The sequence below is a fragment of the Athene noctua genome, chromosome 8, assembly GCF_965140245.1.
Source record: "Athene noctua chromosome 8, bAthNoc1.hap1.1, whole genome shotgun sequence".
In the NCBI taxonomy this organism is placed as follows: domain Eukaryota; kingdom Metazoa; phylum Chordata; class Aves; order Strigiformes; family Strigidae; genus Athene; species Athene noctua.
The window spans coordinates 3,187,308-3,214,974 of record NC_134044.1 but is presented as its reverse complement, the minus strand read 5'-3'; the positions used below and the strand labels follow the sequence as shown (position 1 = coordinate 3,214,974).

The 27,667-nt window shown below is 42.8% G+C and overlaps 1 protein-coding gene across 2 annotated transcripts; it reads right to left on the bottom strand.

The window, feature by feature from the left end:
- Window positions 1–279: 279 nt before the first annotated feature.
- On the bottom strand, window positions 280–26,853 carry PCCB (propionyl-CoA carboxylase subunit beta). Of its 2 annotated transcripts, XM_074911916.1 has the most exons (15): window positions 26,671–26,853; window positions 24,840–24,959; window positions 22,476–22,544; window positions 20,585–20,641; window positions 17,133–17,246; window positions 15,485–15,595; window positions 15,035–15,143; window positions 13,994–14,114; window positions 10,063–10,144; window positions 7,720–7,843; window positions 6,234–6,341; window positions 3,181–3,281; window positions 1,906–2,004; window positions 1,629–1,722; window positions 280–551 (listed from the first exon to the last, which is right to left on the bottom strand). In XM_074911916.1, the coding sequence occupies exons 1-15, from the start codon at window positions 26,845–26,847 to the stop codon at window positions 430–432; spliced, it is 1,608 nt and encodes a 535-aa protein (XP_074768017.1). In that variant the 5' UTR covers window positions 26,848–26,853; the 3' UTR covers window positions 280–429. The 2 variants fall into 2 exon arrangements, with proteins under 2 accessions (XP_074768017.1, XP_074768018.1); XM_074911917.1 differs by lacking the exon at window positions 1,906–2,004.
- Between the last annotated feature and the right edge of the window lie 814 nt (window positions 26,854–27,667).

Here is a 27,667-nt window from a genome sequence, read left to right as displayed (position 1 = left end):
CAAGCTCGGGATTTTTCTCTCTGCAAGTTAGACTCTGACTCCAAAGGTGGACCCAGGGCTAGACTTGAACTCCTCATGGTCTGACTTCTCAGCAGCGAGAGGCTGCTGCAGCTCCGCCTGTCTGAGCCCCCTCCAGGGCCCACGGAGTGAAGGAGCCAAGGGACCATCTGACCTGGAGCAATCCGTGACAACTCCCTGCAGTGGGCACCGCAGGTCGCACTGATCATTAACCCACCAGAAAAGGTTTATACGGATGAACCCATAAAACCCCAAATTAAATGAGATACATACTATAATAATTTATTAATGCTCATTAGCCAAATCAAAATGAAAATAAGTATTTCCATTGCAAAGTGGACCACCACGTAAACAGTATTTGCGTTCAGAATACCGCCAGGTCCTCCAGCACGGCCAGGCCCCACCTGACCCTCACAGGGGGATATTGGCATGTTTCTTCCAGGGACTGGACTGTGTTTTACTAGCCAGCACATCTAGGTCATGGCAGATGCGCATGCGGGTGGTCGAAGGTTGGATGATATCATCAACAAACCCTGTAACAAAACAAAAAGACCCCTGACCAACCATGAAGAGTTTGCCTCAGCCTTCTGTATCTAGGTTCTAATGTAAATTAGCAAAATCAAAACATATTTGGAATAAACAGTTCACAAGTTACAAATTAAGAAAATAATTAAAACCACCCGAAAAGGAAATATTCCTGTGTCGATAGTTTTTAAATTAGAAATGGTTGCTTTTTTAATTTTTCCAAAAGTTAGCAAGCCAAAAAATGTTAAGGACGGGGCTTTACTCACTGAGTACTGCACCTGTTAACTGCAAAGTCTTAGACATACCCTCTCCTTCCATGTACTACTATTAGTCTGGTTTCAAGGTTGAGAAGTGTTGCTCAGAAGAGACATCCCAGCACTACACCTGCAGGAGCCTTTTTTCTGGCTCAAACAGCAGTAATATTCTACTGCGAAGCCAGAGGCTTCCCCTTCTACTGTACACGGTGGTTGTGGTGGAAAACAGCTTGGCAAAGTCTTCCCAACTCTGTGGCACTACAAATGGGATTTAAATGAAGTACAAAACCAACCAACAGAGTAAGCCAGCGTAACTGGAAACAGAGAGTGCTGATTCCAGAGTCTACAGAACTGCCTTCTAGAGCACAGTTAATGCTTCAAAGCTAGAAGCAAAATTCAGAAGTAAAAACAGTGGGAAAATTTACTCCAAAGAGTCCTGTGGAACATCACTGAACAGAACTAGACTCTGACCCTTTCTTAAGGCCACTGGTCTGCAGCTAGGACTGTCAAACAGATCATCAAAGCACCTGTACTTTTAAGGAAAAGTCTGAGTTTTGAGTTGCTTTCTAGTATCTACAAAATTGAATATATGCTTTGCAGTGCAGTCCCCACATCTCACCAGTCTCTCTCCATCTGAACATGTGTTTTGTGTCTAGATGTGTTTTTCCTTCACATGCACAAGCGATGGTTAAGCATCACCTTTCTGACTCAGATACAAATGTCTTGCCTAAATAACTTATTCATTAGCAAAAAGTTTACTCACTAGCTACAAATTTACCTACGTGCAATGGCAAACTCAAACATGGGACACAAAGTGGGAGACAACCCTACCTCTCATGGCAGCAGGAAAGGGGTTTGCAAACTTATCCACATATTCTGCCTCTGCATTTGCCTCTTTTCCTCTGAAAATGATCTGAACAGCACCCTAGAAGGATAAAGCCTACAGGTCAGTGACAGTAACGCAGCCTGTAGAGAGGAAAGCTGTCTGCTTTAGAAGCCCCTTCCCCGCCACGGGCCACAAAGGGAAGCTGCTTCAGTGAAAATACCAGTTGTCATTGTCTTGCTGGGCCGCTGCTGCACCCCAGCGTGAGAGTCAGCCTGCACCCACCTTCGCACCCATCACTGCCACCTCCGCAGTGGGCCAGGCATAATTTGCATCTCCTCTTAAATGCTTTGAGCTCATCACATCGTAGGCACCCCCATAGGCCTGAAACAAACCCCAAGGGATTAATTAGCATGACATGACCTCGCAGCAGCAGTAGCCTACATTCCTCTTGCAGTTTTTACTATTCCAAAGACAAGCGGCACTGAATTTTACCTGGAAGAGAGCATGAGCATCTCTGTTTTGCTACAGCCATCTCCTAAGACTAGACATCTCTTCAGCTAGAGCCACAGAAGAACAAGAAGCGGGCTGTTGGTAACTAAGACCGTTCTTGATGGCAGGTAGAGAGGAAATCTGCATATGCCTGGGACACCAGGCCTCAACCCGCACCTGCACATAGCCAAACCAGTCAGCCCAGTGCTGGGCTCTCCTGGCCAGGGAATGCAGCACTCGGACTCTGCAATGCTCCCCTCTGGTACTGGAAGTGGTCCAGGGACAGATGAACAGATACTGCAGAACTGCAGAGCAAACTGCACCACAGTCATTTCAAATCATTACTGGAAACTACAGCAAGGCTGCAAGCCTGGGAAGTAAAGGATGGTAACATTCAAAAGAAGCAGAGAAAGCAAAGGGACAGAAAAAGTTCTTTTTTTCTTTGTTACCATGACAAGTCAAAAACTTATCAGAAAAACAAGCAATAGGGAAAGACCAGCAAGGAAAAAGCTAAGTCTTTTAGGACCCAGAAGGCCCCCGGAGCGTATGGCAGCATGGTGTCTGATGCCTTAGAGAAAAAGAGAAAGGAAGAAAAGTAAATAGACTATAGCAAAAGTATATGGAAGAGCAGAAACTGTGCGAGCATTAAACCCACAGACGCAGCAGAAGAGAGACTGAGTTAGCACTCAGGTTTTGGAAAAGGAGACCAAAGCAGCAAAAACAGAAGATTGCAAAGATTTGCTTTATGCAGATGGCATGTCCTGAGACAAACTGGGTGACAGGGGACAAATCCTTAGCTGAAGGCATTCCAGGGAGAAAGCAAAGAGCAGAAACACACAATTTCAGAGGAGGGCCAAGACAAAAGGAATGAAGGAGCTGAGGTAATAGTCTGAGAATAGAAGAAATGGCCTCTTGTAACCTGACATGAAGAAGTGTTACCAGATGGGACAGAGATGTGACAATGACAGAAAGCAGAAGTGGGGCAGATGGATGAAGCTTCACATAACTAAAATTGATACTAGTGAAAACAGGAACTCTAAAGAACACCATGGAATTGCACCAGCTTACCTTTCGGGTGATGATAGTAATTTTAGGCACAGTTGCTTCTGCAAAGGCAAACAGTAATTTTGCACCGTGACGTATGATTCCACCATACTCCTGAGCTGTACCTACAAATGATAAACATTTTTTTTCACTCCAGGGAATTCACAAAACCCCATATGCAATTGTCATCATCCATCACCAGCAGCCAGAGCCATGTTAACGTGCAGGAGAAGGCAATATCCAGGCAACATTCTCCATAAGATACCGAGCAACTCCACAAAAAAATTTGCCAAAGCAGCATATAGTTGTATATAAGGTCAGAATCAGTTACATCATTTTCAAGACTCCAAATGTGACTAGCAGTGAAAACAACCTAGACACGCTTCCCCAGGAATCCACTCTTCCAAATCCCCTTTTTTCTAGGCCATACGGAAAGGCAGCTTGGCTACCATACCTGTTCCTTCAAGCAAGCCCAAGATAATGAACGTTAAAAGACAGAGCATGAATTCCTCTGTAAGGATTCTCACCACAGGTGCTTCTGGAGAGTGGTCATACACAGCAGATAGGAACGTGTGTCAGCCACGTTACAGGGTGTTCACCACCGCTCTGTCCCAAGCACAGCCCTAGCTGAGTTGACTAGAAAACAGCAATCCCATGGACTTTATTTCTAGGATTTCTGAGTTTCAGACCACTGGACAGAACTGTACAAGTATCTTCTAGCAGTTTATCCACCTATTGTCTTTTGCTTTCAGTGCCTGAGATAAAAATATCCCAAAGTACTCAGGTTAATGGATTTTTTTTAAAAACAGCAAGATTTTTAAGTAAAAATTCTTTTGTGAGTTTGGGGGTTTTTTTGGTAAGTTGGCTTGACTTTAATGGTTCCTCTCAAGGGTAATTTGAGTGTCTAGTAATTTATGCCTACACTTAGAAATGTCTGTTCTCAAGTGCAGTTTCACTTTTGGTTCCTGTATTTCCCTCCAGCCAGTGGGACTTGTCAAGCCTGCAGAGCCTCCCCAGCAGCAGAAATCAGAACTGCCACGTCTTCTCATCCCACAAGGCAGCCTGAGCTGGGATGTTCAGCCTAGGCCCAGAAGCTGGGAGCACTCACAGACAATCCAGTCACAGCCTCAGTTTCTAATTCACACTCTAATTCACTGAGTAGTCAGTCCTTTAAAATGCTTCAGGTATAAGCTCAGTTCAGCTGTTACTTGAACTATTTACACTGTTACCCATGGCCAATAACAAAAACTTTTCTGGCCATAGATTCAGTCCCAAACTTGTTCTAAATATGCATTTTTATCCAGCTACAGGATATGAATGCATTAAATGTCATCTCTGTGCACGCCTGTGACATTGGGGGCTATTTAAAGTGTTTGGGTCACTAACACTGTGCGAGGTTTTGTACACCTATGTGAGCCAGATCTGTGTGACAGATTCTTCCTCTCTACTGACCAGGGAAATGAGGTGATCAACACCCTCAGAATTTATTACTTAATCTGAAATTTCTAATACTAATGTACTACTCTTGCCAAACTCCTTAAAATACAACAGTTTTGGATCACTTATCAAGCCTCAGCTCTCTTTACCTTTCTCTATTTTTATTTTTCTTCCATTTATCTACTTTCAAACCAACATTCTATTATACAATATTAAGTTATGACTTTTCATTGGCTATATGGAAATAGCTTTGTTCTTGGGTTCTTAGCAAGTGCCCAAATCTAGATTCCAGTAGTGGCCTCTGAAGTGAACTAAGCTGCTGCTTGGTCCACATCAGAGGAGGAGGTGTGTCTGCAGCAGGAGAGAAAGGAAAGAGGGCAAGAGGAAGGGTCTGTTAATGCCTTCTGTCTTGCCTCATCGTTAAAACATGCCCAATACATTGTACTGAAATCAGAACTGGAATGCTGACTGGTGACATTCTGGTGCTTCGGTATCTGTAGAGGCCTCGAGGTAAACTTTGGTTTATACAACAGTTTTAACCTTATATTCAATTGTACAAATGTGTTTATCAGTATAACATTTGTATTCCTCTCGGTCTGCTTTCCCATAGGACATTTTAACACTAACTGCTCATATAGCCTATGCTGTCCAGTCTCAGGCCTTCCCTTACTGATCTACCCAAAGCTTCAAAGTCATGGGCATTTTTATGCAAGAACCGAGGCTTTCAAAGATACAGGGAGCGGGGTTGTGCATAACTGAATCAACAGCAACCAAGGACATACTGGGTTCCCCGCCCCCCCCCCCAGCTTCATCCTTCTACACATTTGGGCATTAAATAGAGCAGATGAAGCTGGCAGGTGAGGTAGATGGTTTCTCTTCCTGCAGCAAAGCTTGGATAGCAATACGGGCCTCTTTAGTTGAGTAACTCCAGGGCCGAGCAGATTTGGTTGGAACACATCTTCACTCCTAGCACTGCTTTGACCAGTGGCTGCCTGCCCCCAGAAGGAGCAGTGCTGGGCTCTCATGTAATCCTAGGGTATGCTGGGCTGGTAGCATACCACCCAGCATACAGGCATCTAAATAAAACAGCTGAGCATTTAAAGGGACATGGAGTCTCACTAAAATAACAAAACCAGTGTAGCTTCCATAGCATTTATGACAAGGGCAGCATCTCCAGGGAATGCAGGTTTTTTTTTCTTGGACAAGCCCCAGTTTTGCACTTGTGCTGGGATTCCAGACAGTAGGATGTAGTTTTCCAGAGCATGATATACCCATGCTTGGGCCTGGCAAACTGGTCATTCCCGTGTCCCCATCAGACTGCTAAACATTTCAGCATTAACTCACTGCACAAACTGGCCCTCTCTGCAGTGAAATCCAGCAGAGCTCTGTGATCTCAGAACACGCTGACAGCAGTATCAGTGCCATCATTAGGCACTTATTTACCTGCAATTTATTGTGTATTTCAATACCTTTTGTGGTGACTACTGTACTTAGAATACAGAATCTCTGTTCCCAAAGGTGGTACTGTAAGACCTGGCTTATTTAAGTCTACTACAGTAAAGGTCTTCTCACGGAGGTTCTAAACTGTGTTTTTACCACCACCACCCTGCAACAAAATGGAATCTAATGGCAAGACATACCTGGCAAAAATCCAGGAACATCCACAAAAGTAATCAGTGGTATGTTGAAAGCATCACAGAAACGAACAAAGCGGGCTCCTTTCACAGAAGAATTTATGTCTAAGCACCCTAAAGTCAAGAAAACAGGGGAGGTGTTAACAGTTCCAATGATCCAATGGCAGTAATTCAAGGCAATGTCAAAATCACACTCTATTTTAGCTGTATTGTCTTCTTAAAACAAAAGTTCATCTGTAGATGATGTGGAGATTATCCACCATGAAGTCTTGCTGGTTTAGAACTAAGATTATATATACACGCTACATTCAACAGGCACTCATTTCATTTTTCTGACAACTGTATAGAGAGGCTTCATACTCCAAAAAGTAGCAGTTTAAATTAATTATATTCTTTTAATTTAAATTTTTTTTCTGTAATTTTCTCTTTATTGATTTTTTTTTCAGATCAGTCATGAAAGGCTCTGGAGTTCTCCATTAAAAAAAAAGTAACAAACAAAAAAACAAAACACCCAACATTAAATGGTCTCCTAATATTTTGAGAAATCAGCATTTTTGGTAAACATACTGCAAAATATTTCTGTTCTGTTTCACTGCCATTTAGACTTATGTGCTATATTAAACTGAAACACATTTTGTATAAAAGCATCTATGTGAAACATTAAATAAAAATCTTTGTTAAAATTGAGAATATCAAATGAAGACTAAAGTAATATGAAAACCTGCTGTCTAGTATCTTGATAGTCATATTTTGAAAAGATTACAAAAGAATAGAACATCATATTGGGTCATTTGATTTTTCCAAACAAAAAGGCACAAAAATTAAAAACAAAGAGCAAATCAGAAAGTTCTTATTGGTGAAAGTCACTTCAAAAATTATGTAGTTAAGGAAAGAAAGCCAAACCCCTTGACAGTTAAAAAGGGTGATCTTAGCTACACCTACATGTTGTACCCTCATATCTAAATTATTTGAGGTCAAGAGCTCCACACTTGATGTCTGAAAGCTTTGTGCTGTTCTCACTGTAGGAAGTTGACACCAAGAAAAAAGAGTTACCTCACCCTCCAGAAGAGTTTTAGGCATTTAATGCTATGAAAGGATGCACTTTCCATATTATGCTTAATCCAGTTAATTGCAAGCTGCTGCCAGTTAAGTGGTGGTCTTCTGCCCACCCTGTTTACGTGCTCCTACCACTCCTCTTGTGCTGGATACAGTAGTCACTTAATTGCCTGTGAGCAAGATCACCTTGTCAATCCACTAAAGAAATTAACTTCTTCAGTTAGTTTTATAGCATCACAGCTGCATTACAATGAGATTCAAAACAAAGAAAGTGGTAGAAAAATACAGTGCGAATGGGTGGAGGGCCACGTGAAACCTAAACAGTTCATCTCAGAGCCAGATAGCCTTACAGAGCATGCAAAAAAAGTCAAAGCAGAAAGGAGGCACAAACACTGTTAAATAGTCTCACACAGGACTCGTACAGCCAAGCTCTAACCTGATGCTACTTTGGGTTGGTTGCCCACTATCCCAACAGTTCGTCCATTCATCCTGGCAAATCCAACAACAATGTTTCTGGCGTAGGAAGGCATGATCTCAAAGAATTCCCTCTCATCAGCAATCTGCAAGGGGGAGAGGTTGGTAGAACCCTTACGAGGACGGACACATATATGTATATTTATATGGACAGGCAAACACAAAATCAGTTGTATTAGCATCAGAACTTTTAAAACATTTTGAAATTTGCAGAATAAAAAAAAAAAAAAAAAAAAAAAAAAAAAAAAAAACCCACCCAAACACATCCAACCAAAAAAACCCCACACACAACCCAAGGGAAGAAGGGAACCCTTTAGTCATCTTTGCAGTCTTCATTCCAGGCAGTAACTAGTGCTGCACTTATCAAAACAGCCACTTCAGCATTCCATCAGAGAACATCTTTATGACATTTCCTCTGTTGTGAGCCGCCTTCCCTAACTTATAACAAATTAAAACTTCAAATCAGATGTTAGGAACTTCTTTCTCATAACTTAATTATTGGCAGACCACACTTTAAGGAACAATTTCCAGTGAAAAAAAAGAGCAAATAGTACTTCACAGAGCTCAGAAACTCTCCAGTGCACATTTACTATATACTCCATTTTTCTGCAAGTTCAGAGCGCTTCATAATTAAGTGAGACCAGCACGCTCGGCTGCATCCACCTCCCTAAAGTCACTGACAGTGCAGGCAGTGGAGAACGGAGCAACGCTTTTATCTGCAGTAGAGTACAGGCGGTACATCAAACACATCTCTCTGGAACCACCACCCCTTGGCAGCTGCGCTTCTTTCGGGGGTTGAAGTTCCAGCGCGTGCTCTGCAAAGTGACATCCACTGGTGTGTAAAGCAGCATCAAAATTCACAGGTTCAAAAGAGATCATAATTATACATGGAGCAGTAGCGACACCTATACATGGCTGCCTAGTGTTTTTGACTAGAATTCCTTGTTTTCAACTGTTTGTGACAATTCTGCCTGTACAGACTGCAGTTTGCCAGTCATTTCTGAGACTGAGGCAAATAAAAAGTTGTGAAAAATGTAAGTATTGCTAAAGTAGGTTTATTTCTTTCCTTAATACTTCTCAAAGTCTGTGGGAGGGCTGGGGTTGGTTTTTTTCCTAATTTACTAAAGATTTTTTTTTTTAAATACCACCTTTTAACTTGGAACAGGTAGTACTAAAATCCGAAATGGAACAATCCAGAGATTAAAAACATCCTGAGCTTGCCTTCTCCACTAAAATGAGTCTAAATGCAGCCAGCTGCAATCTGAAATGTGTTAGCTGAATGAGCCTGTGGGGAGAGACAGTCAAATAAAATAGCAAAAGGGAGGTATTTCTAAAGGTCCTACAGACACAGCCGAACTCCCCGCCCCTGCTGTTTGTCTAGGTCGCCTGTGAAATGGAGTTGTTCCTGACTTCCTCAGCACCTCAGAACCCTGGCACACCTGCCATTCAACTTGGAGTGGTAGAAGCAGCAGCTGGAAATTTTAATATTCAAAATTTGGACTCTCAGGGTGCTCTACAGGGGGCTGTAACAGTTTCATGTGATAAAACTTCTTTTACAACTGTGTTCTCTGCCCAAGTGTTTATAACATATTAAGTTATTAAAACCAGAAAAGTGAAGTACTCATAGCCAAGAGAATTACCACCAGCATTGCCTATGCTGCTTTAATAAAACTGCCATTATTTATACACTGTAATAATACTGGCTTTCAGGTTTTTTAAAAAACAGTAAGATGCTTCCTTCCCTGCCACCCTCCCAGGAGATCTGCCTTAGTCAAACTTAAAACATTGGAGTTTCCAAGCTTTCAAGTGCTTGACTTGCAATTTAAAAAAATATTCTTGTACTGTCTGTGTACATAGCTGTCTTTCAGAAAAAACAGAGAAGGGTAAATCTTCTATATGTGGTTTATTACCTTTTATAAAAAAGTGACAGAATTCAAGACAGTAATAACAAGGTGCAGGGAAGGAAGCAAGTGATAGAACTCAAGACAAGGGGGAAGGGGATTTCAACCCCCGAGAGAAAACTGAATTACAGCATCTTTCATCTGTACAGTTATTCACGGAGCATAAGAAGATGTATCCTGAAAACAAATCTTAGGATTCCTTTCATCTGCCAAGATCTTTTTTTTTTTTTCTGCAGTTTTTGTTGTCACTTCATTCATGGCTACTACACAGGTAAAAAGAGTAACTTGTGAAGACTAAAAAAATGTTCTCTTCAGTGCCATTCTACTGGTTTCTTTCAATTATTTACACACAGAATATAATACATCCATATTAATCTCAACAGTGCTCATGCTAGGAGACTTACGGAGTGTATGATATCCAGCATATCGTAGGCTTTAGTAGATTCAACTGGGACAACTGTGTCCAGCTCAGGAACCAACCGGTCACTGCAGAAAATAAGTAAATGTGACCAACAGTATTTACAGATCAGATGAACACCCAGGCCAAAATCTCAGGCAAACAATTCCACCTCTCTGAGACTTCACAGAAACTGCCTCTCAAATACTGGGAGAAGAAACAGACCTCTTTGTCTCAGCCAGTTGAGCTTCAGGCCGCTGAGCCCTCGTGTACCAGGACAGAAGCCTGAATGATCTCTTCCCAAAGGAGACCGCTCTTCTACAGGCACCTCTGCTTATGAAACCACCTCCTGGAAATACTCTTTCTCCTCTTTGACCAGAAGAGCCCAACATGACTCACGGGGAGTACCGGCAGGGAGCCGGAGGCTGCAAGGAGCAGGGGGCACTGGGTATGCAGGACACTGCGGGGGGGCACGATGCAGCCACAGGGAAAAGGATTTGGCAGGACAAGTGTCAAGCAGCAGAAGAGCCTCCAGCCCTTGCAGCTGGACAGGCAAAACTCTTTCTCCCAGTGGCAGAGCAAAGTTTCCGGTCATACACCTGGATCTACTGCACATTTACAACTGATCTGTCCCTGCCCGTGCTATGCACTCCTGATTTTGAATACACTTAACCAGAAACCTTTCTGTACTTATCTGCTCTGTCACCAAACAAGGAGTGATTCATGGGTGGGGAAAACATCCACTCACCTTCTTCAGTTTGACGGCTGCATTTAAAGAATCTTTGCTGTTACTCTGCTTAACACAACAGTGACGCGCTTCATGTGGAACTTTACATTTCACAAAGGGCAGCCTCCCTGTTAGCAGCTGACACCATCAGTTACCTCCATCTTTGATCATACTCAATTCATTAAGGACCTACAAGTGTCAGCATTCACTGGGTCTTTGGATTCATCCACAGTCCCAGTGCGGGGGGTGTTAGTTTTTACGAGTCACCACTGAGAAGGCTTCAGGCAGTACTGCATTTGTGCCATTTGTGCATAAAAATACCAATCTATATTTGTTATAAATGGTCTTTTTGTGGAGTTCTTATCGAATTACAATTTTAACCATGCCATGATTTAGTGCATTTAAAACAAGACAACACAAGGCTCTGGACATCCCATTTAAAACTGAAGGAAACGATCTGCAGTTTGTCAAAATCAGGCAAAAACTAATAAGCAAGCCCCAGGGCTGTCTCTGTGCTCCCTCACACATGCAGGACTAGAGAGGCACATCTCCTTGCTGAGAGGGTAAGAGATACGTCTATTAATAGAATAAAATTGACAGCAACACTTCAAGTATTTTTTCCACATGATTAAGAGTATTGCATGCAAATATTTCCATAAAATGCTATTGTGAAACCTTCATCTGATGAAAGCAAGCCATTTTATCATACTAAACCCCAAGCTGCAAAAGACTGTAAAAGTTTTCTTGTCCATATGGTCAATATGAATGTGCTCTAAGTCCTGTCCACTGCCTGTGGTACCTCAAAGGATAAGGGAAAGCGGAAAAATGAAATTATTGCACCCGTAAATTCACAGTGCTGTAAAGTACTGAGGGAAATAACAGCATTAAAATTAACAACTGCCATCAAAATTAAGACTTTATCCAGGATATCACAAGTTTCAAAATCTCCTTCAAAGCATCGCAGATAACAGACATCTGGAGGTTGCTAGCAGAGTCACTGGACTTAAAAGGTCGAGGACTGTGTTTCTTACAGATCCCCCTTATCAGGAAGGAACTGCTGCTTATCGTCAAAGCAGTCATGTGAAGCCTGCGACAGCGTGAGACAGTCACCCAGACTGATACTGGTTTTCATTCAATACAAAAGAGAAACTATATTCTGTGACCAAGAACTGATAATAACCTCCTTCAGAAATCTGTATGTATACTTCAGGCTTTAGAGGAAACAAAATTTGTTTATAGTCAAAGACACATAAAGACAAAATCACACCACACAATATACTAAATGCAATGACTAGACACACTGCAAAGGCAGAGGACATATTCACCATTAGTCAGTCAACTGGTACTATAAGGAACATTCTAACTCTTAGAACCCAGGCCACTGATGTCAAAAACTCCAACCAACAGAAGCTTCAGCAACCAAGACTGCCATTTTTCAACACCACAAAGAACCTACCTACCTAGAGGAATAAAAAAAACCCAAAGCCAAACAACAAATCAAAACAACCCCACCAGCTTCTGGACTTATCAATGAAGACAAAAGCATGTTACATGTAATTTGCATTATTTATGGCAATTTTTTGTGATGTGAAAATTATGCTGTAAGAAATAAATTAGTCTAGAGGAATGAGCTCTGACTGGAGTAGCAGTAAGGATCAAACATATCCATTCAAAGCCAAAGGTATCTATTAAGATGTCAGTATTTCCAGATGAAATATTACCAGTGTAAGCATTAAGACCACAAATCAGAGAAATATTGGAGATGCTGCTATAAAAACAGGCAAAAATGTAAAAATAGATCTGTCTTCACATGTATAAAGGCTACTAAATTGAAGTTCAGTAAAAGTCATTGAGCATTTTTTATACTGTGATTCTCTAATGAGGTATCTGGTGCCACGTCTTAAGAAAATATGGGAACTAATCTCTTCTACATTAGTAGCTACAATGCAACTGACAGTTTCTCACAGAAAATAAACTGCCTATTATGAGATACATTAAGAAAAACAGACTGTTGTTTTTATAATGGAATTAAAATATCACATTCAAGTCCATGGAGGGTAATTATCCTGTACAACTTGTTGAATGCTTATAAAGAACATGATAACCTCAGACATAATCCTCCAAGTTTACCAAATAAGATATTTGCTTTGGTTTGTCACTATCAAACTAGAACACTCTTCTAGTTTCATAAACTCCTAAAGATCAACATCTTAGAAAAAATTAGGACCAGTAACTAATTGACCTGTATGACCATTCTCTAAAAGCAACTGGTAAATTTATTTTTCTAATAGCGAACAATGTATTTCAGGTACCAAAGCAGAGATTTGTAGAATCGATCAAAAAAACCCCTCCCCAAACAAATTGTTTCAAAGACATTACAAAGAACAGTGAAGCACGAAGAGAAGATAAACCTTCCCAACTCCCATGTTAAAATCTCCATGCGTGTAGCAACCACAAGACATAGCTGTGTGTGAGAGGAACAAACTCAGAGGCAGCTCCCATACAGGAAAGGGCAACAACCTCTTAGGAGTTCCCTACAGAAAGGGCTGAACTGGGGGTGCAACTGGATCTTGAGTCAAAATCCCTTCACCCCATTGACGTTCTCTGGCTTTAACGCTACTAGCCAGGCTGTCTCCTCAGTCAGCCCTGTGCTGGCTCTCTGGCTGTCCCTCTAGCTCTTGGAAAAATTCTCTAGTAAAAATCCTGACAGTTGACGTTTCTCCCCTCTTGAAAGGGCTCAAGTCCTTCCTTTGTTACATGGCCTACTGCACCGTAAGCCTGACAGACCTAATAAATAAAACTTTCTGCCTCCTTTGCCTCCTTGTTGCTTCCCCACCTCTAACCTTAACAGAACTCACCCTACAGACACAGAACTGACAAACCAGGGCACATTCTCTCCTCTTCTGTTCACTGTGCTATCTTCTGCCTCGCTTGTTGTAAGGGACTGTGACAGCCCACCTACACTGAGATTACCTTTCCCCATCTGTACACAGCCTGCATAACATTACTCTCAGAAGATAGAAAAGTTACATCAGTGAGCATGTGTGTACGTACACATGCATGTTGAAACACTTCCCATATTCACACACCACAATGAAGAATTATCAGCCAAGATCCCAGGTGCTAAACACATTTCTTTACACTCCTTGAGCCAGAGAAGCCATGAAATTCGGTGGACAGAGACCACAGATTTCAGCCAGCCTCCTCTTACCTGGGATCATGGCATTCACAGACTGGAGCTGGATCACGGTTGCTAAGAGGCAAATAATTAAAGAACTCTCGAAGATTAAGTAAAGCATCTATATCGTTCTCAAAGGCTCTGTGTGCAACTCCTGGAAAGAAACAGTTAAGCAGTTAGTGAAATTATTCTGAAAGATTTCATTTTCAAGTATGTACCAATACAGACACAAACAACTAATAGCAAGAATTTTTAAACCCAAGCTATTAACAATCAGGAGGTTTTGACCAGCTAAAAATATGTAGAAAATGTGTGGCTGTATCTGACTTCCTCCTCAGCCGGCCTGGATTGTTGGTCTCATTTAAAATACTGAAAACTGGTTTATCAGCTGCCACAGACCTAGCTGGAATTCAATCCAGCAATTACTGTGCTGCACTCCGGCTTTGGACTGCAAGTTCCTTTATAAATTTTGAATCTGAGCAGTGTCTATGTGTGTGGTTTTGGTTCATCACCAGTTCAGTTTGGATAGAATTTGAGATCCCACAGTCAGTCATTCTGAGCCTCAAGAAGATTCATGAATCACCAAGTTTTCCGGGGGGGGGGGGGGGAGTGGGGAGCTTAATCTCACAGTGCCACTCGGTTTACATTTAAGAAGTTCAATCAATCATGTTAGTAAGCAAACAAGGGATTGTTAAGAATCTTTCAACCCATGCAAATTTCTAGACAACAAACAAAAAACCTCACACCACCCCAAGCCTGCTTTGCTAAGCCCTGCCCTCCAACAACCTTCCCACTTCTAGAATCTTTTGTGGATTTGCCACTTTCTCTTCCAAATCCCAGAACTCTCCCACACTCCCAACTTTTTGCTATTTTGTTTTCCATTATGAAGAAGGACTGGCAAGAGAGCCCTATACAGAGCAAGATCCTGTGCTTAAGGAGAGTTTTATCACTTAGACTCAAGTGACACTCATGAGTACAAAAACCTGCATTAGACAATCAGCTGTTTAGCCAGAACAACTATGCCACTTAATTTAAAGAACAGTTAGTGTGTTAAGTAGAGTACTCAGCTCTCACCAGATACAGCAGTGTGTGTCTTTGCACCCCCAAGCTGCTCTTGTGTGACATCTTCATTGGTAACAGACTTAACTACATCTGGGCCAGTGATGAAGAGATAGGATGTATCCTGAGGGAGGGAGAAAAGCAAAACCACACAGTAAATATTAGGCCAAAGCTGCAAAAGCACCCAAGGAAAAGCCACTCTAGAGGCCTTCCCCAACATAAGAAAACAGCAGAACACAGGGACAAGTTTCTTAAAAACCCTTAATGCATTATATTAAAAATCCACTGAAAATGCAATTAACGACAAGTTACTTGGGAAAGTTTTTCTTGACTTTTCATGAAAAATAAGCCTACTCCAGAGCAGGAGAACATCTTAAAAAAACCCTAAATAAACCTTTTCACGTGGGGTCAGTTTGTGTCTGATGAATCTTACCAGCAGCAGGTCAGGATATACTCCAGCCTTACCTTCACCATGAATGTGAAATCAGTTAAAGCAGGTGAATACACAGCTCCACCAGCACAGGGACCCATAATGAGGGAGATCTGTGGAACTACCCCAGAACACAGAACATTTCTCTGTAATAGAAAAAGACATCTAGTTTTACCTAAAAGTACATCTTTAAGTCTGTGCACAGATTCTGCAAGAATTCACAGACAGGGAGAGGACAGCTTGCTTTATTTACTGAGACACAAATATCTGGAGAGAACATCCTGATGCAAATAGAACCAAAATAATTGCATTGCTTCTGGTTTGCTTCTTTCTGTTCCCATACATTTGATTTCATATACCATGCAATGACTGCTAAAGAAGATGGAATGTGTAACCTCAACAGATGCTGCAGGGCCAAAACTTGACTGAGTGGTGAGAAGTGTATGTACTCAAAATGGGAAGATATAGGTATGCTATTGCTCAGAGTGGGCTTTACTAACCGGCTGTGGCAGAGATTCTTTTAAAATCAGATTCCTGCACCGGCTTGAGTTTTACACAATGGTGAATTACTGCTGTCCACCAACATAGATGGCATCCTGTCCAAAAAAATATTTACATTTCTCATTGCTCAACTGGATTACAACTGACTTCTGTAACTGCTCAACTGCATCATGCCAGACTGCACTAACCCAAACGACTGTTAGCACCTGACCGACTTGCCATCCCACCTGCTCGCATTCCTACTGCAAGCACAATTATGTCTGTGTTCTGTGCGTTTACTTTAAAGTTTTGGTAGGCATATAAAATGTCGTTTCGGTGAAAAAACAATCAGTCGTGAGTCTTGAGTAAAAATTCTTGTGTTAGCCTCAAAAATACTGTAGAGACAAAACTTCCACTGGATGTCCACAAGTGGTAAGGTTAACATTGTACGGCATACTGTTCTTTTAACAGAAACCTCTGACTTGCACCCTTTTCTTTTTTCCCCCCACTGACCTGCCATCTTGACAGAACATGCATTTGGTGCTTCTGATCCAAGTTTCTCAAGTTTTCTTTACGTGCATAGTGTTTGATTTACACCTTTCTGCAGTGGAAATCTTTCACCTTTTATCAGCCCTATTGAAAACAAACCTGCTGTGTGAAATTCTTAACATGTCTGTATTTCAGAGGAGACACGGGGACAGCTGGTGGTGGATCACAACCATCAGTCACCCAACAAAACACTCCGAACTTCATCATGCCCACCTGTCTCAAACCTGACAGAAGTTACATCCCAACACAGGCAATCTATACTTTAGCAAAAATCAGAGTATCAAATAGTTGTTTGGGGGGTTCTTCCAGTCAAGTAAATTGGTTATTCTTCCATTCTTATGACAAAGCTCACCACATAGTGCAGCTTCTACAAAGCTTCTCACTGGATCACTGTGTTTTACAAGGCTCAGCATTACCCTTGTTTATCACATGGGTAAACAGAACTAGGTAGTACCGTAATTTGCCCAAAGCCAAGAGACTCAAGTCCAGGTCTCACAAGCCCTCATATATGCTGCTTTGTCCACCAGGTAACACTGGCTGAAATAGGATGACGATAACCTAAAAGTTTACTTACAAATGCAGACTTCAGTGAAGAAAGATTTTGTCCAGCTTTGTTGAAGTCAAGCTTCCTTTGTCCTCCAGCAGCCTACTTACCAAAAATATGTCTGCATAACCTGCCAAGGACTCCACTCCCTCCTGGATACGGGCTCCTCCAGAGTCATTCAGCCCAATCACAGGTGCTCCAACCATGGCAGCTTGATCCATGACCTAGTGATGAACACAAACTCCTCATTACTGACCTAGCTAAGCTAAAACCCCTAAGCATCCAACCCCAAAATGTACACCCCGAGAAAAAAAAACATACATGCCAGAATTTGAACTGCCTACACAGTGCTCAGCTTCTCCTTTATCTGTATTAACTATCACAGTCACTAACTGCCTACTGAGGGATCATGCTTTGACTCATTCTGACTGGAGGTTAAGAGATACACATTTAATCCCTCTCATGACCTTTAATACTTATCTGTCTTACCAGCTGTTCATCTCCATACTCACACCGCCTTATCCAGACCCCTTGCTAAGTGACACGATCACAGGGGTTTGGACCAGAGAAGACCAATCTATCTCTGCCCATAAGAGGTCTCAACTGCACCCTAAACACTCCCTCATACATGTCTAATCTGATCGTAAAAGTTTATTGCAGTGGTGACTGTGCAATCTCCCTAAGCAGTATATTCTAATGCTTGATTATCCTTCTTAGAAGTTCTTTGAGAAGACTAAACTAAATCTTTCCTCCAGAAATTTAGGAACATTACTTCTTTCTTCATATACAGTAGTCAGGGAGAGAAATTAACTACTACTTTGTCTCCACCTTCATAAACATTCAGGTACCCCAAATCGCCTTTCAAGTCTTCACATTGCCCTTCATGTTTCTAGACTAAGCATCATCAATTCAGTCACTGTTCCTTGTACATCCTGTTTTCCAGATCTCTGATCATTTTGGGTAATTGCCTCAAGATCATACACAATACTCCAACAGAGGCTTAAGTGGGAGGATTGAGTTCCTTACATTCCTACATAAAATACTCCTGCTTACTGGATCCCAGTAAAATATTTGCCATTTACATAACACTACAGCACTGGCATATTATGTCAAGATGTGCTTTAGCTCTAAGTAATCTTCTGTAAAACTACACATAGACAGTCAATCCCCATTTTGAATTTTGAAGTTGCTTTTCCCTGTCTGGTACTAGCCCTTTCAAAATTATACTCTATTTCAGAAAATTTGCAACTTACTAAGATTTTTAAAACTTCAGTCCTGTCTATCTGAATGCTTGCAGCAACCTTGAATTTTATACTGCCTAGAAACACAGTAACCATACTGGGTCCCACTCAGATCAATAGTATCTTAGCAGTACCAAAATTCCAGCGTGAACATGAATCGGTGATAACTGCCTCTGTATAGTTCTAGAGCGGCTTTGTTCCTCCTCGCAGCCATTCAATGTAAAACAGGGATTTTTCATGCTTTGTGCCTGGATGTCCATTTAAAAGTTGAAATTTTGTGGTGGCAGACACAACTGCAGAATGACTTCACAATTTAAATACAATCCCACGTTTAAAAAGCATCTACAGATTGCAAACAGAGGCTCTGTGAGCCACGAACGGTCTCATTTGCTTATGTGAACGTTGCACAAACCATCAGCAAATGCCTTACTCAAAAAAAACAGTCGAGTTGACATTTATTGCTTCTTCCTAGAAGGCCTGTTATCCTATTAAGACAGGTTAGTGAAACAATTTTACTGACACATTTTGCTGTTTTCCAGGGCCTTACATATGGTATAATTATTTATTTCAAGGCTTTTCTAGACACTGCAGTTCTTCCTAAAACACACATGAATATGCACATTCAGACTACTGAAAATGTGTTCATACATTTGAGGCCAGACAGTTTTTCACCATACCATTATTTGTAAGGAACATTTCAGGATTCATTCTCAAAAACGTTTTTCTTCATTTCATACACTCAACAATTGTCTTGAAACATGACAGCATAGATGCACACACGTATATAGGCTTTAAAGTGTTCCCCACCACAAGCAGGCAATTACTACTCTCAAGAGAGCCACACTAAGTCTCTGCTGCTTCAGGGAAACCATTACAAGCATTTAATGTGGTCTGAGAGACCACAAGGCTCTTCTGCAAAAGTAACCAGCAATCTGTAGCCCAGACCTACCTAGCTTGAAGTTTTGCTGCAAGATTCCGAACACTGCTACCTCTCTGCAGCTCCAAGAAAAAAAATCCCAAATGGGAAAAGATTACTACCAAAGGGGCAGATGTCCAGGAAAGCAACTTCACTTCCATGTTCCATGACATTTTACATCCCTTACACCACCAATAAGGTTTGCAGGAGCCAAGACTGTCTCTCAGAACAGATCTCTGCTTCCTGCAATTCAGCCCCATCAGAATAACTCAGGGAAGTGAGACAGATACCACACTAGCCAGCCAGGCTTTTTTGAGCTCCCCACTGCCCAGGCTGCAGCCTCAAAGACTCTGAACCCAAAGCAACTGATGCATCCAGAACCTTCAGTGTTTGGAACCTACCACTGACACTGATGCCAACCAAGAACAGCACCAACTAGGAAGGACTCACATTTTTTTCTAGTTCTGCTAACAGCATTCTCCCTGCTTCTTTAGCAATAAAAGATAAGAAAAACAGTAAAAAGCATCCCAATATTCCAGTACCATTACATCCCTCCAACACAAAGAGACATTGCAAAACTCCAGTGTAAAAGGGTAGTATCAATTCTTTCCCAATATCAAGACTTGGTAAAGCGAAGTAGTTATTATCCAGCCCAAAGTCTTTGTGTTTTCTAGTTTCATACCTCCTCACTGCTGAGAAGCCTATGCTAAAAAGTAGTTCCATCACGAGAAAAGCCCTTGTGCACCAAAAACATTGTTTCTGATTCCATAGCAAGAAAATTCAGGGAGTTTTCACCAGCCCACACCACTGAACACCCATGCATGAAAAAGTTCTTGTACTCCCCACGCCTGGGATTCAAACACCAGCTTTTCCAGTGAGACAAGCAGACAAACAACAATGAATAGCCACAAGTGCCTGATAACAGAAGCTCTGAGTATCAAGGTGACCTCCAAGTTGTAAAACTGTTTCTCTTCAGATTGTTTACTTGTTTGGTTTTTTTTATAAATATTACACACTTCCAAATAGCACTGTTTATAGGAAAAAGTTTCTCCCAAGTCCTTTCACATTTCTCCAGTTGACAATAGCTAGTTAATTTATATTTGTACTTTGCAAGTCTCTCTTGTCTTTTGTAGCACAGTAGAAAAGGCAACTTAATTTAAACAAAGTGTGTATTACCTGGAAAAGCTCTCCTATATTTGAAAAGCTTCCACGGGATACCTCTCTGTTCACCTGTGCTTTCACGCCTTAACTGACATGAGGAGGCAGGCATTTTCATGTCCCCATGACATGCATCAGAGGCCACTAAAGTCAGTCACAAATCATTTTCTCCCAAGTCATTAACATGACAGATTGAAAAAAGAATGCTGACATTTTGGGGGGTTTATTTTCTCCTGTGAAATATTACCTTGCAGATCTTTTGGGCATGAGCTCCAGATAAACTGCCTCCAAATACAGTAAAATCCTGGAGGGAAAACAAATTTTCAGATTAGGGAAAGAATCATTTCAGTAAAATGTTGTAAGATGCTGCAAATAAATATTATAATCCTCCAATGCCCTGTATTTGGTATGCTGCTCCAAAACAACCCAACTCCCTTAGTGCAGCCCACAGATGGATCCTGTTTAATCCAAGCCTTCGCAAGGAAATTATATGCGTTTACCAGTGGATTCCATGTTAAAAATCACAAATCACTATGTCTCATTCACCTTTTTTTTCTTCCTTCTCAGAACCATTCTCTCTTTCTACAAACATATGTTCCTCTTTCATCATCAATACTGAAATAGTCTGTAGAAATTTCACCTGTGAGGAGGATCCCACTGCAAGGGACAGCAGTAAGATATGCCTGCAAACAGGCAGAAGTAAAAAACTGAAAATATGTCATTGTTCTGTTCTCATGAGTTATGCTCCAAGAGCTGATTACTGTTTTATGGGTGCTGTGGGGACTATGTCAGACAAAACTGACTATTGGTGCTACCCCCAAGTCTGAGCAGTAAGATCTTTAACAAGGAACACGAGGCCCTGGGACTGATCCAGAAGAAAAGGGGATATTGACACATACAGGCACCAACAGAACCCAAAGCCGACTTCTGGTGAGTTTCTCTGATGGATTCCCACTGAGCCTTACTCTCAAAGAAGCTCTAAAAACTCTGTGGACAGAAAACAGCATGCCTATGACTAGCAGTTGAACCAAAAAAGGAATGAACACCGCAGATGGCAGCTCAGGTGAGAAGGGAAAAAGGTCTTTATAAAAAAAGAGAGGTGCATCATGTAGGGGCACGTTTGAATTCTTTTCATATAAAAACTGCCCTCTACTCATGTTCTTCTAAAGTGAAGGTTTGTGTTCAGATACTATCTTATGTTCAGGCCCACATAACAGTGTCCTTCCTCGAAAGGACTACGTATCCAAGACAAAAAAAAGGCAGAGGGTACGACTTGCTCTGAGATCACACAGCAACCATCATTTTGGCCATGATCACAAATTGAACAAAGGCTACTTTGTGGCCCACAACAGAGTAGCAGTTACCAATGATCTGAAAGAAAGCCTTTCTTTCAGAGTGTTAAAGCTAACCAAGAGAAACCTCAGCCTATGGTGTTTGCTCTCAGATATTTTTATTTCAATATAAAAAGTGTATGTTAACATAAAAAGTGTATTTTATCTATCTATTTATATGCTATCACAATCCCTTCAACTAATCTGAGAGTTGGAACCTGAGAAACAATTCAAGGTTGGTAGAGTGCCCTGTCAAGAGCTCCACTCATTGCAATTCCAACTGCCATCCCCAGCAAACAGCCCCAATCCGCTGCCCGAAAACCCGGAGATGGTTCCCAGAACTCGCAGAGCCCTCCGCTGCCACTCATGGGTCTCCACACACCCGTGGGAGCTCACCCACACACATCCAACTCCAGGGATGGAGCCAAAAGCTTGCGAGTGCTCAGTGATTTCTCCATTAATTCACTTTCTGGTTATCAAAAACGTGTTTTGGGAGGACTCCTCCAATCTCTCAGCACATCAATATCCAATAAAGTATTGTTTGTTTTTTCAGAACATTCTCTCTGGCTCTGCATTCTTTACTCTTTTCATCTCACCCTTGCCACAACTGCATCTATCACCCAACACAGTTTAGTGGTGCTTTTTTACTGCATCTTGTCTGAAGGTGTCCTGCTTCCTCCCACAGGATGTTATACTTACTGGTAAAAGGTGAACAGGTACACTACTACATGGTCACACTGAACTACTGTGAATTTATTTCAAAGAATAAGTTCATGCTATTTAAAAAAACAACAAGCAAAACCATACCTGGCTGAAAACATAAGCCAGTCTCCCATTAATCCGTCCACGGCCAGTCACCACGCTGTCTCCAGGATACTGCATTAAAAACAAATTCAGTAAAAATTAATTAAAAAAAAAAAAAATCAAAGCAGCAATGACATCCACCAAAAAAAACACATACTAAGTTGAAGGAAAGACCGATTCTCTGAGAGGACTGGTCTTTCATGTTTGCAGTGGAGGCTCTGGAAAGATTTTTCCCCAGCCCTGGAAGGGAAAACTGGAGGATATACTAGAGGTATGCACATAGTAGTTGTGTGTTAGCATAAAGACTAGTGAATTTTGCAGTTTCCCCTTACATTTCAGCACATCTGGAGTTAAGGCAAATCATGTCCTTAGAGGCAGGATGTACCTTTTATTAAGACCAGCTGATGTATTTGAAAGAATGGACACAGCTCACAAACCTTTCTTGAGGCATTGATATAGAGAAAAAAAACAACCCTGGAAAGGTCAAAAAGTATAGTTACGGTCACCCCAAATACTTCAGCTTGAACTGTCCTATTTTTCACTCTGTAAATAAAGGAAGAAGAAAGAAGTGAGGAGGAAAAGGAGCCTGTGAATCTTAAAATCTGCTTATCTATACTGTCTCTCTTTTTAGCAAAGGAAATATACAGAAGTCTTTCAAGACAACAGTAGAAAAGGAACTTTACTGGCTTGTCATAAAGGAATTCTATGTATTTAAATGCTTTTTGCAGCTTGGTATTTAAAAAAAAAAAAAGCGTATCATAAGGGCCATTCTACTCTAAGGGCCATTTATGCTCAAGGTGATCTGTTCTCAGGAAGGTCATACTAGCCTGGGGACTTTTCTCAGGCTGCACAGGCAGCACCGCTACCAACTCATGGTTCTTGGCACACAGAACAGCAGGAAACACACCTGTAGTTCCAGCCACAGTCTCACAAAAAGGACTCCTGAAAGCCCAAGCAGCTCACAGAGTGGTCTACAAGTCTTACCCTACCTCCAGAAAGTTCCAGGAACATAGAGAAATTCAATGCTAAACTAATATTCCAGCTCACTGGCCACAGTTAGGTCATCTGTTGTGAAACTGTGCTCTGTAAACACAATCACTGAAAGGTGAATTCTGAAGGACAAGGAAAAAAATTAACCCTCTTGTCACTCAGGACTTTGCTGCTCCTCCTATCTTCAGAAACAGCAATGTGTTATCAGCACTGTGGGATGCAGCATTGAGGAGTATGATGAGAGGCAACACAGCAGTTATTTCAGTTTTCTAGGGAAGAGAGTAAAAAATGACTTCGGGAAGAAAAGACGTTTGCTCCTACACTCATTGAGAGGGGAGAAGGCCTAGAATGACATCCTTCCCAGCACCAGGTCCCATCAGTCTCCTGGCTACTAAAAGGAAAACAAATCCACCTTTGCCAGTTCCCAACGCCCCAGCTGCTCATGGTGGAAGCCTGCCGATCTCCCTCATCCGTAGTATGCAGCCCTGCAACTTGATGGACTGAAAACCAATGAACTGGTTTAATAACTGCATAAACAGAACCTGCGGTCATTGTATGCAGCACGGAGCAGCGGCAGATACGGAGCAGCTTCTCACCACACCCCAAACCAGAATACTCCACAGCAAACAGGGCCTTTTGCTGCAGGAAGATTCACACTGAACACCCACACCTGCACATACCAGCATGTTCACTGGTCCTTCCTGTAGTAAATTGCAACAAAATACTTTTCCCATGTAATAATTTATCAGGCATCAACGTTATGGGGAGAGACTTTGGGACACCATAGATTTTCCCTCTACGTGATGAGCCTCATGTACCATGTTAGTTTAGAATACATAACCATATATCTGAAAACTGCCTAAGCAAGCAGATTGCAACCTGCTAACAGATCAGTATGAGTGTCTGAATTTCCCAACATATCGGATGTTAAGGCCCTAAAGGATTTTATGACTCTATAGTTTGGAGGGCATAAATACGGATCCAAGTTATTTCATCCTATAACTCTAATGGTACTTATAGGGAGGTAGAAGTATCTACCCGTATTTGTTCTTCCTATCTGACTAGATTGACAAAGTTGTAACTACAAAACTCTGCAGTCTCCTCTGTTAGTTAAAATACAAATCTAAGACAATATCCAGGGAGGTGTTTAAACCAAACAGGTGACCTTATAAGAAAGGTATCAAGTTTAGACAATGGAAAAGTAAACCATGTAAGCTGTTAAATGAAACTGAGAGTAGTAAGAGGAAATGTGCAAAACAAAAAAGAAAACAGAACAAATAAAAGAAATTACATGTGAACAGAAAAGCCTATTTTCAACCAGCTGGCTGGCTAAACAGCAGAGGACAAAGAAACAAGAGTTACATGAAATAAAACTACCTTATTCTTATTAGAGTCCATCCCAAAGTCAGAACATCTGTGTTCCACAAACATGTCATATTCATCAAAACTGTCAGGGTCCAATAGCAGAAGAATTCGTTCTCTTGCTGTCAGCTTTCCCTGAAATGGAGCAAGCAACAATTAACACAGCCAACAGGTGGTTCTGGCTCTGTTTACTGACCAACAGCGGATGTAGTTCAATCAAACATGGCCTCACTTGATCTGCTACATTTGGCCCATTAAGCAACTGCATGCCCCCAAAGCTGGAAATAGCATATACAATGATTATCCTCCTTAAAAACAAACATAATGCAAGCCAGACTTTGAAAATAAGGCTGACTATTGGAGCAGCACTACCACAAGATAAAGGAAACAATCTCAAGAGTCTTTTCAACAAGATATAATAGCGTCACAGCTATTTTTGCCTACACATTTGAATGCCACTGTTAAGGCCTTTGTTCTATTCTTAAACATGGAACCCTTCCACAGCTAAGCCAATCCTTACCAACAGTTCAAGGCTCAATTCACCACGGTCGATATTTGGCTGCAGCAAATGAGAGGAAAAATGAAATGTGACAGCCTGCACAAGACTTTTCAGACAAAATCCTTTTTTCTGTTGGACACCGGTATGGGCAAAAGTAGAGTAAGGGCCAAGAACATAATCAACTGACCAGATATGTACGTCCCTTGCTCAGTACTAATGATGCCATGCAGTAATAAATGATCACAAAGTTCTTTTTATCTTAACCTTTCAAACAAATTTGTTATTTCCAACCCAGGTCTACAAAGGACAGGGTACCTGGGTTGTCTTCTTTAGGGGACGGTGTGACCCTACCTTAACATGATGTTAAAACACAGCTCAGCTTCTCTACAGAACTTCTGACTGGTAGGTCAAAGAGCTCATGAAAAATCAACAAATGCTGTAAAGACTAATGTAAGCCATAGATTTAATTTATATAAAACATGATTTAAGATGTTTGAGGCCCCCAGATGTGCAGAAACACTTGCATATCGGTATGCCAGTGTACTAAACATGACTCGGTGAGCCTGTAACTCTTTTCAGATGTTGTATAACTGCGGGAGGGAAACTGCTGACAGGTGAACTGATCATTCATGCACTCCTCAAGTGAACGGCTTGATGCCTACAAGCCATACGTGGTACCACTAGGTCCTCGCACTAAACTGAAAAGACATCCCAACAAGAAACAATCAACAGAAATCTGAAAACTGTGTTGCCATTCCCCTCAGCACTGCCTAAACTCTGAACAATAGAGACAAGAGGCTAAAAATCCAGCTGTTGCCATCCTTCCCACCTCTCTTCCTCTGCCTTACTTCCACTCTTCTAGCTCTTTGCTCTCACCTCTTAGAAGATCAGCTTAGATTTGCAGCAGCAGTGTAAAACATGCAGCTGCACTGGCGTGCCTCCAGGCCCAGTGAAATGTGAAGCAACATAGAAATTGCCGTCCCACGACAGGCAAAAGTTGCAACTTTTGTCTACGCTCTCCCTCACGCATTGGAGCCAACCTCGGTGAAAAAGCCGCTGTAAACAACCATTCTTCCTCCCGCCTGCAGGAGCAGGTAGCGCAGCCTGTGACGCCCCTCAGGAAAGCTCCCCCCAAGGGCCTCTGCAACTCAAACTCGACGACGCCCCGAACGGGGCGAAGCCGCCCCCGGTTCCCGCCTCGGACCGCCGGGCCCGGGCCCGGGCCGGAGTCCGGGGGCCGCGGGGACTGTCCTGTCCCTCCCCGCCCGGCCCGGCCGGGCCTGCCGCGAAGCCCGTTACGGAGCCCGGCGGCGGGAGGGGCGCTTCTCCCCGCCGCCCGCGGCTCACCCGCTTGTGCTGGGCGTCGATGCGGGCCTGGCCGCCGCCGAGCAGCGCGGCGCGGCGCTTCTCCTCGATGCGCTCGGGCACGGAGGGCGGGCGGCCCCCCGAGGCGGGCGGGAGACCCCCCGAGGCCGCCCGCCACAGCGGCAGCGCCGCCCGGGCCGCCCGCCGCAGCGCCGCCATGTCACGAGCCAGCCGGCGGCAACGGCGCCTGCGCGCGGGCCCGTCCGGCCGCGGGTCAGCCCCGGGCCGCTCCCCGCCGCCGCTCGGCTCCGGGCGGGCCCGGGACCGCGGCTCAGGCGGGGGTCAGGCCCCCGGCGCGGCCGCTGCCCCCCCCGCTCCCTGCTGTCGGGCCCCGCGCAGCCCCGAGGCCCTCAGCCCGGCCGGGCCGCCATTGCCCGGGGCACCCTTCCCGGAGACCGGCGGGGAAAGGCATCCTCCCTTCCCCGCCTCCGTGTCCCGCGGCGTGAGGAATCCTGTCTGGGCCTGGGAAAAGGCGCTGGGGCTTTGGGCAGTGTGTATTTCAGAAGTGGAGACAGCGAGCGGAAGATTGAGCTCTCTCTCCTGAGCCTAGGAAGCATTTGCTATGCAAACACTCTCCTTGTGGTACCCAGGCACTGGTTCTCCACCTGCTCGTATTAACGGGCAACCTGGCTCTTGTCACAGCACACCTTCGTAAGGATGAAGAAAATAACGACCCCATAAAAAGAAGCGGATTGGGATGTTTGGGGAATGCACATCGCACTGACCGCGTGACCTACCCGCAGCATGTCCGCAATCCAGAGACAGGGTGTCGTCAGTTCCCAAGCAGTTCTCTGGTTTGCAGACCATCTGTATACCAGATAATTTGTTACCCCTGTAGTCCATCTGGGATGCTGACCACCAAGAAACAACAGGTCGGTTGAGAAGAACTGCAGTAGCACTAGGTAAATATTGCCTTACGTGTCCATATACTAAGCACAAAGAAAAACACGAGCTTGGCCCTGCAGATATCACAAGGGTA

Bases quoted from the DNA above. Each gene is read 5' to 3' on its own strand.
- PCCB (XM_074911916.1), bottom strand. From the start codon at position 26,847: ATGGCGGCGCTGCGGCGGGCGGCCCGGGCGGCGCTGCCGCTGTGGCGG. The intron at 20,642-22,475 runs GTATGGTTTTGC...TTTTCCCTCCAG, and splicing joins TGGCTTATGTTTTCAGCCAG to GATTTTACTGTATTTGGAGG. The intron at 6,342-7,719 runs GTTAGAGCTTGG...TCTTGACTTTAG, and splicing joins CCAACCCAAAGTAGCATCAG to GGTGCTTAGACATAAATTCT.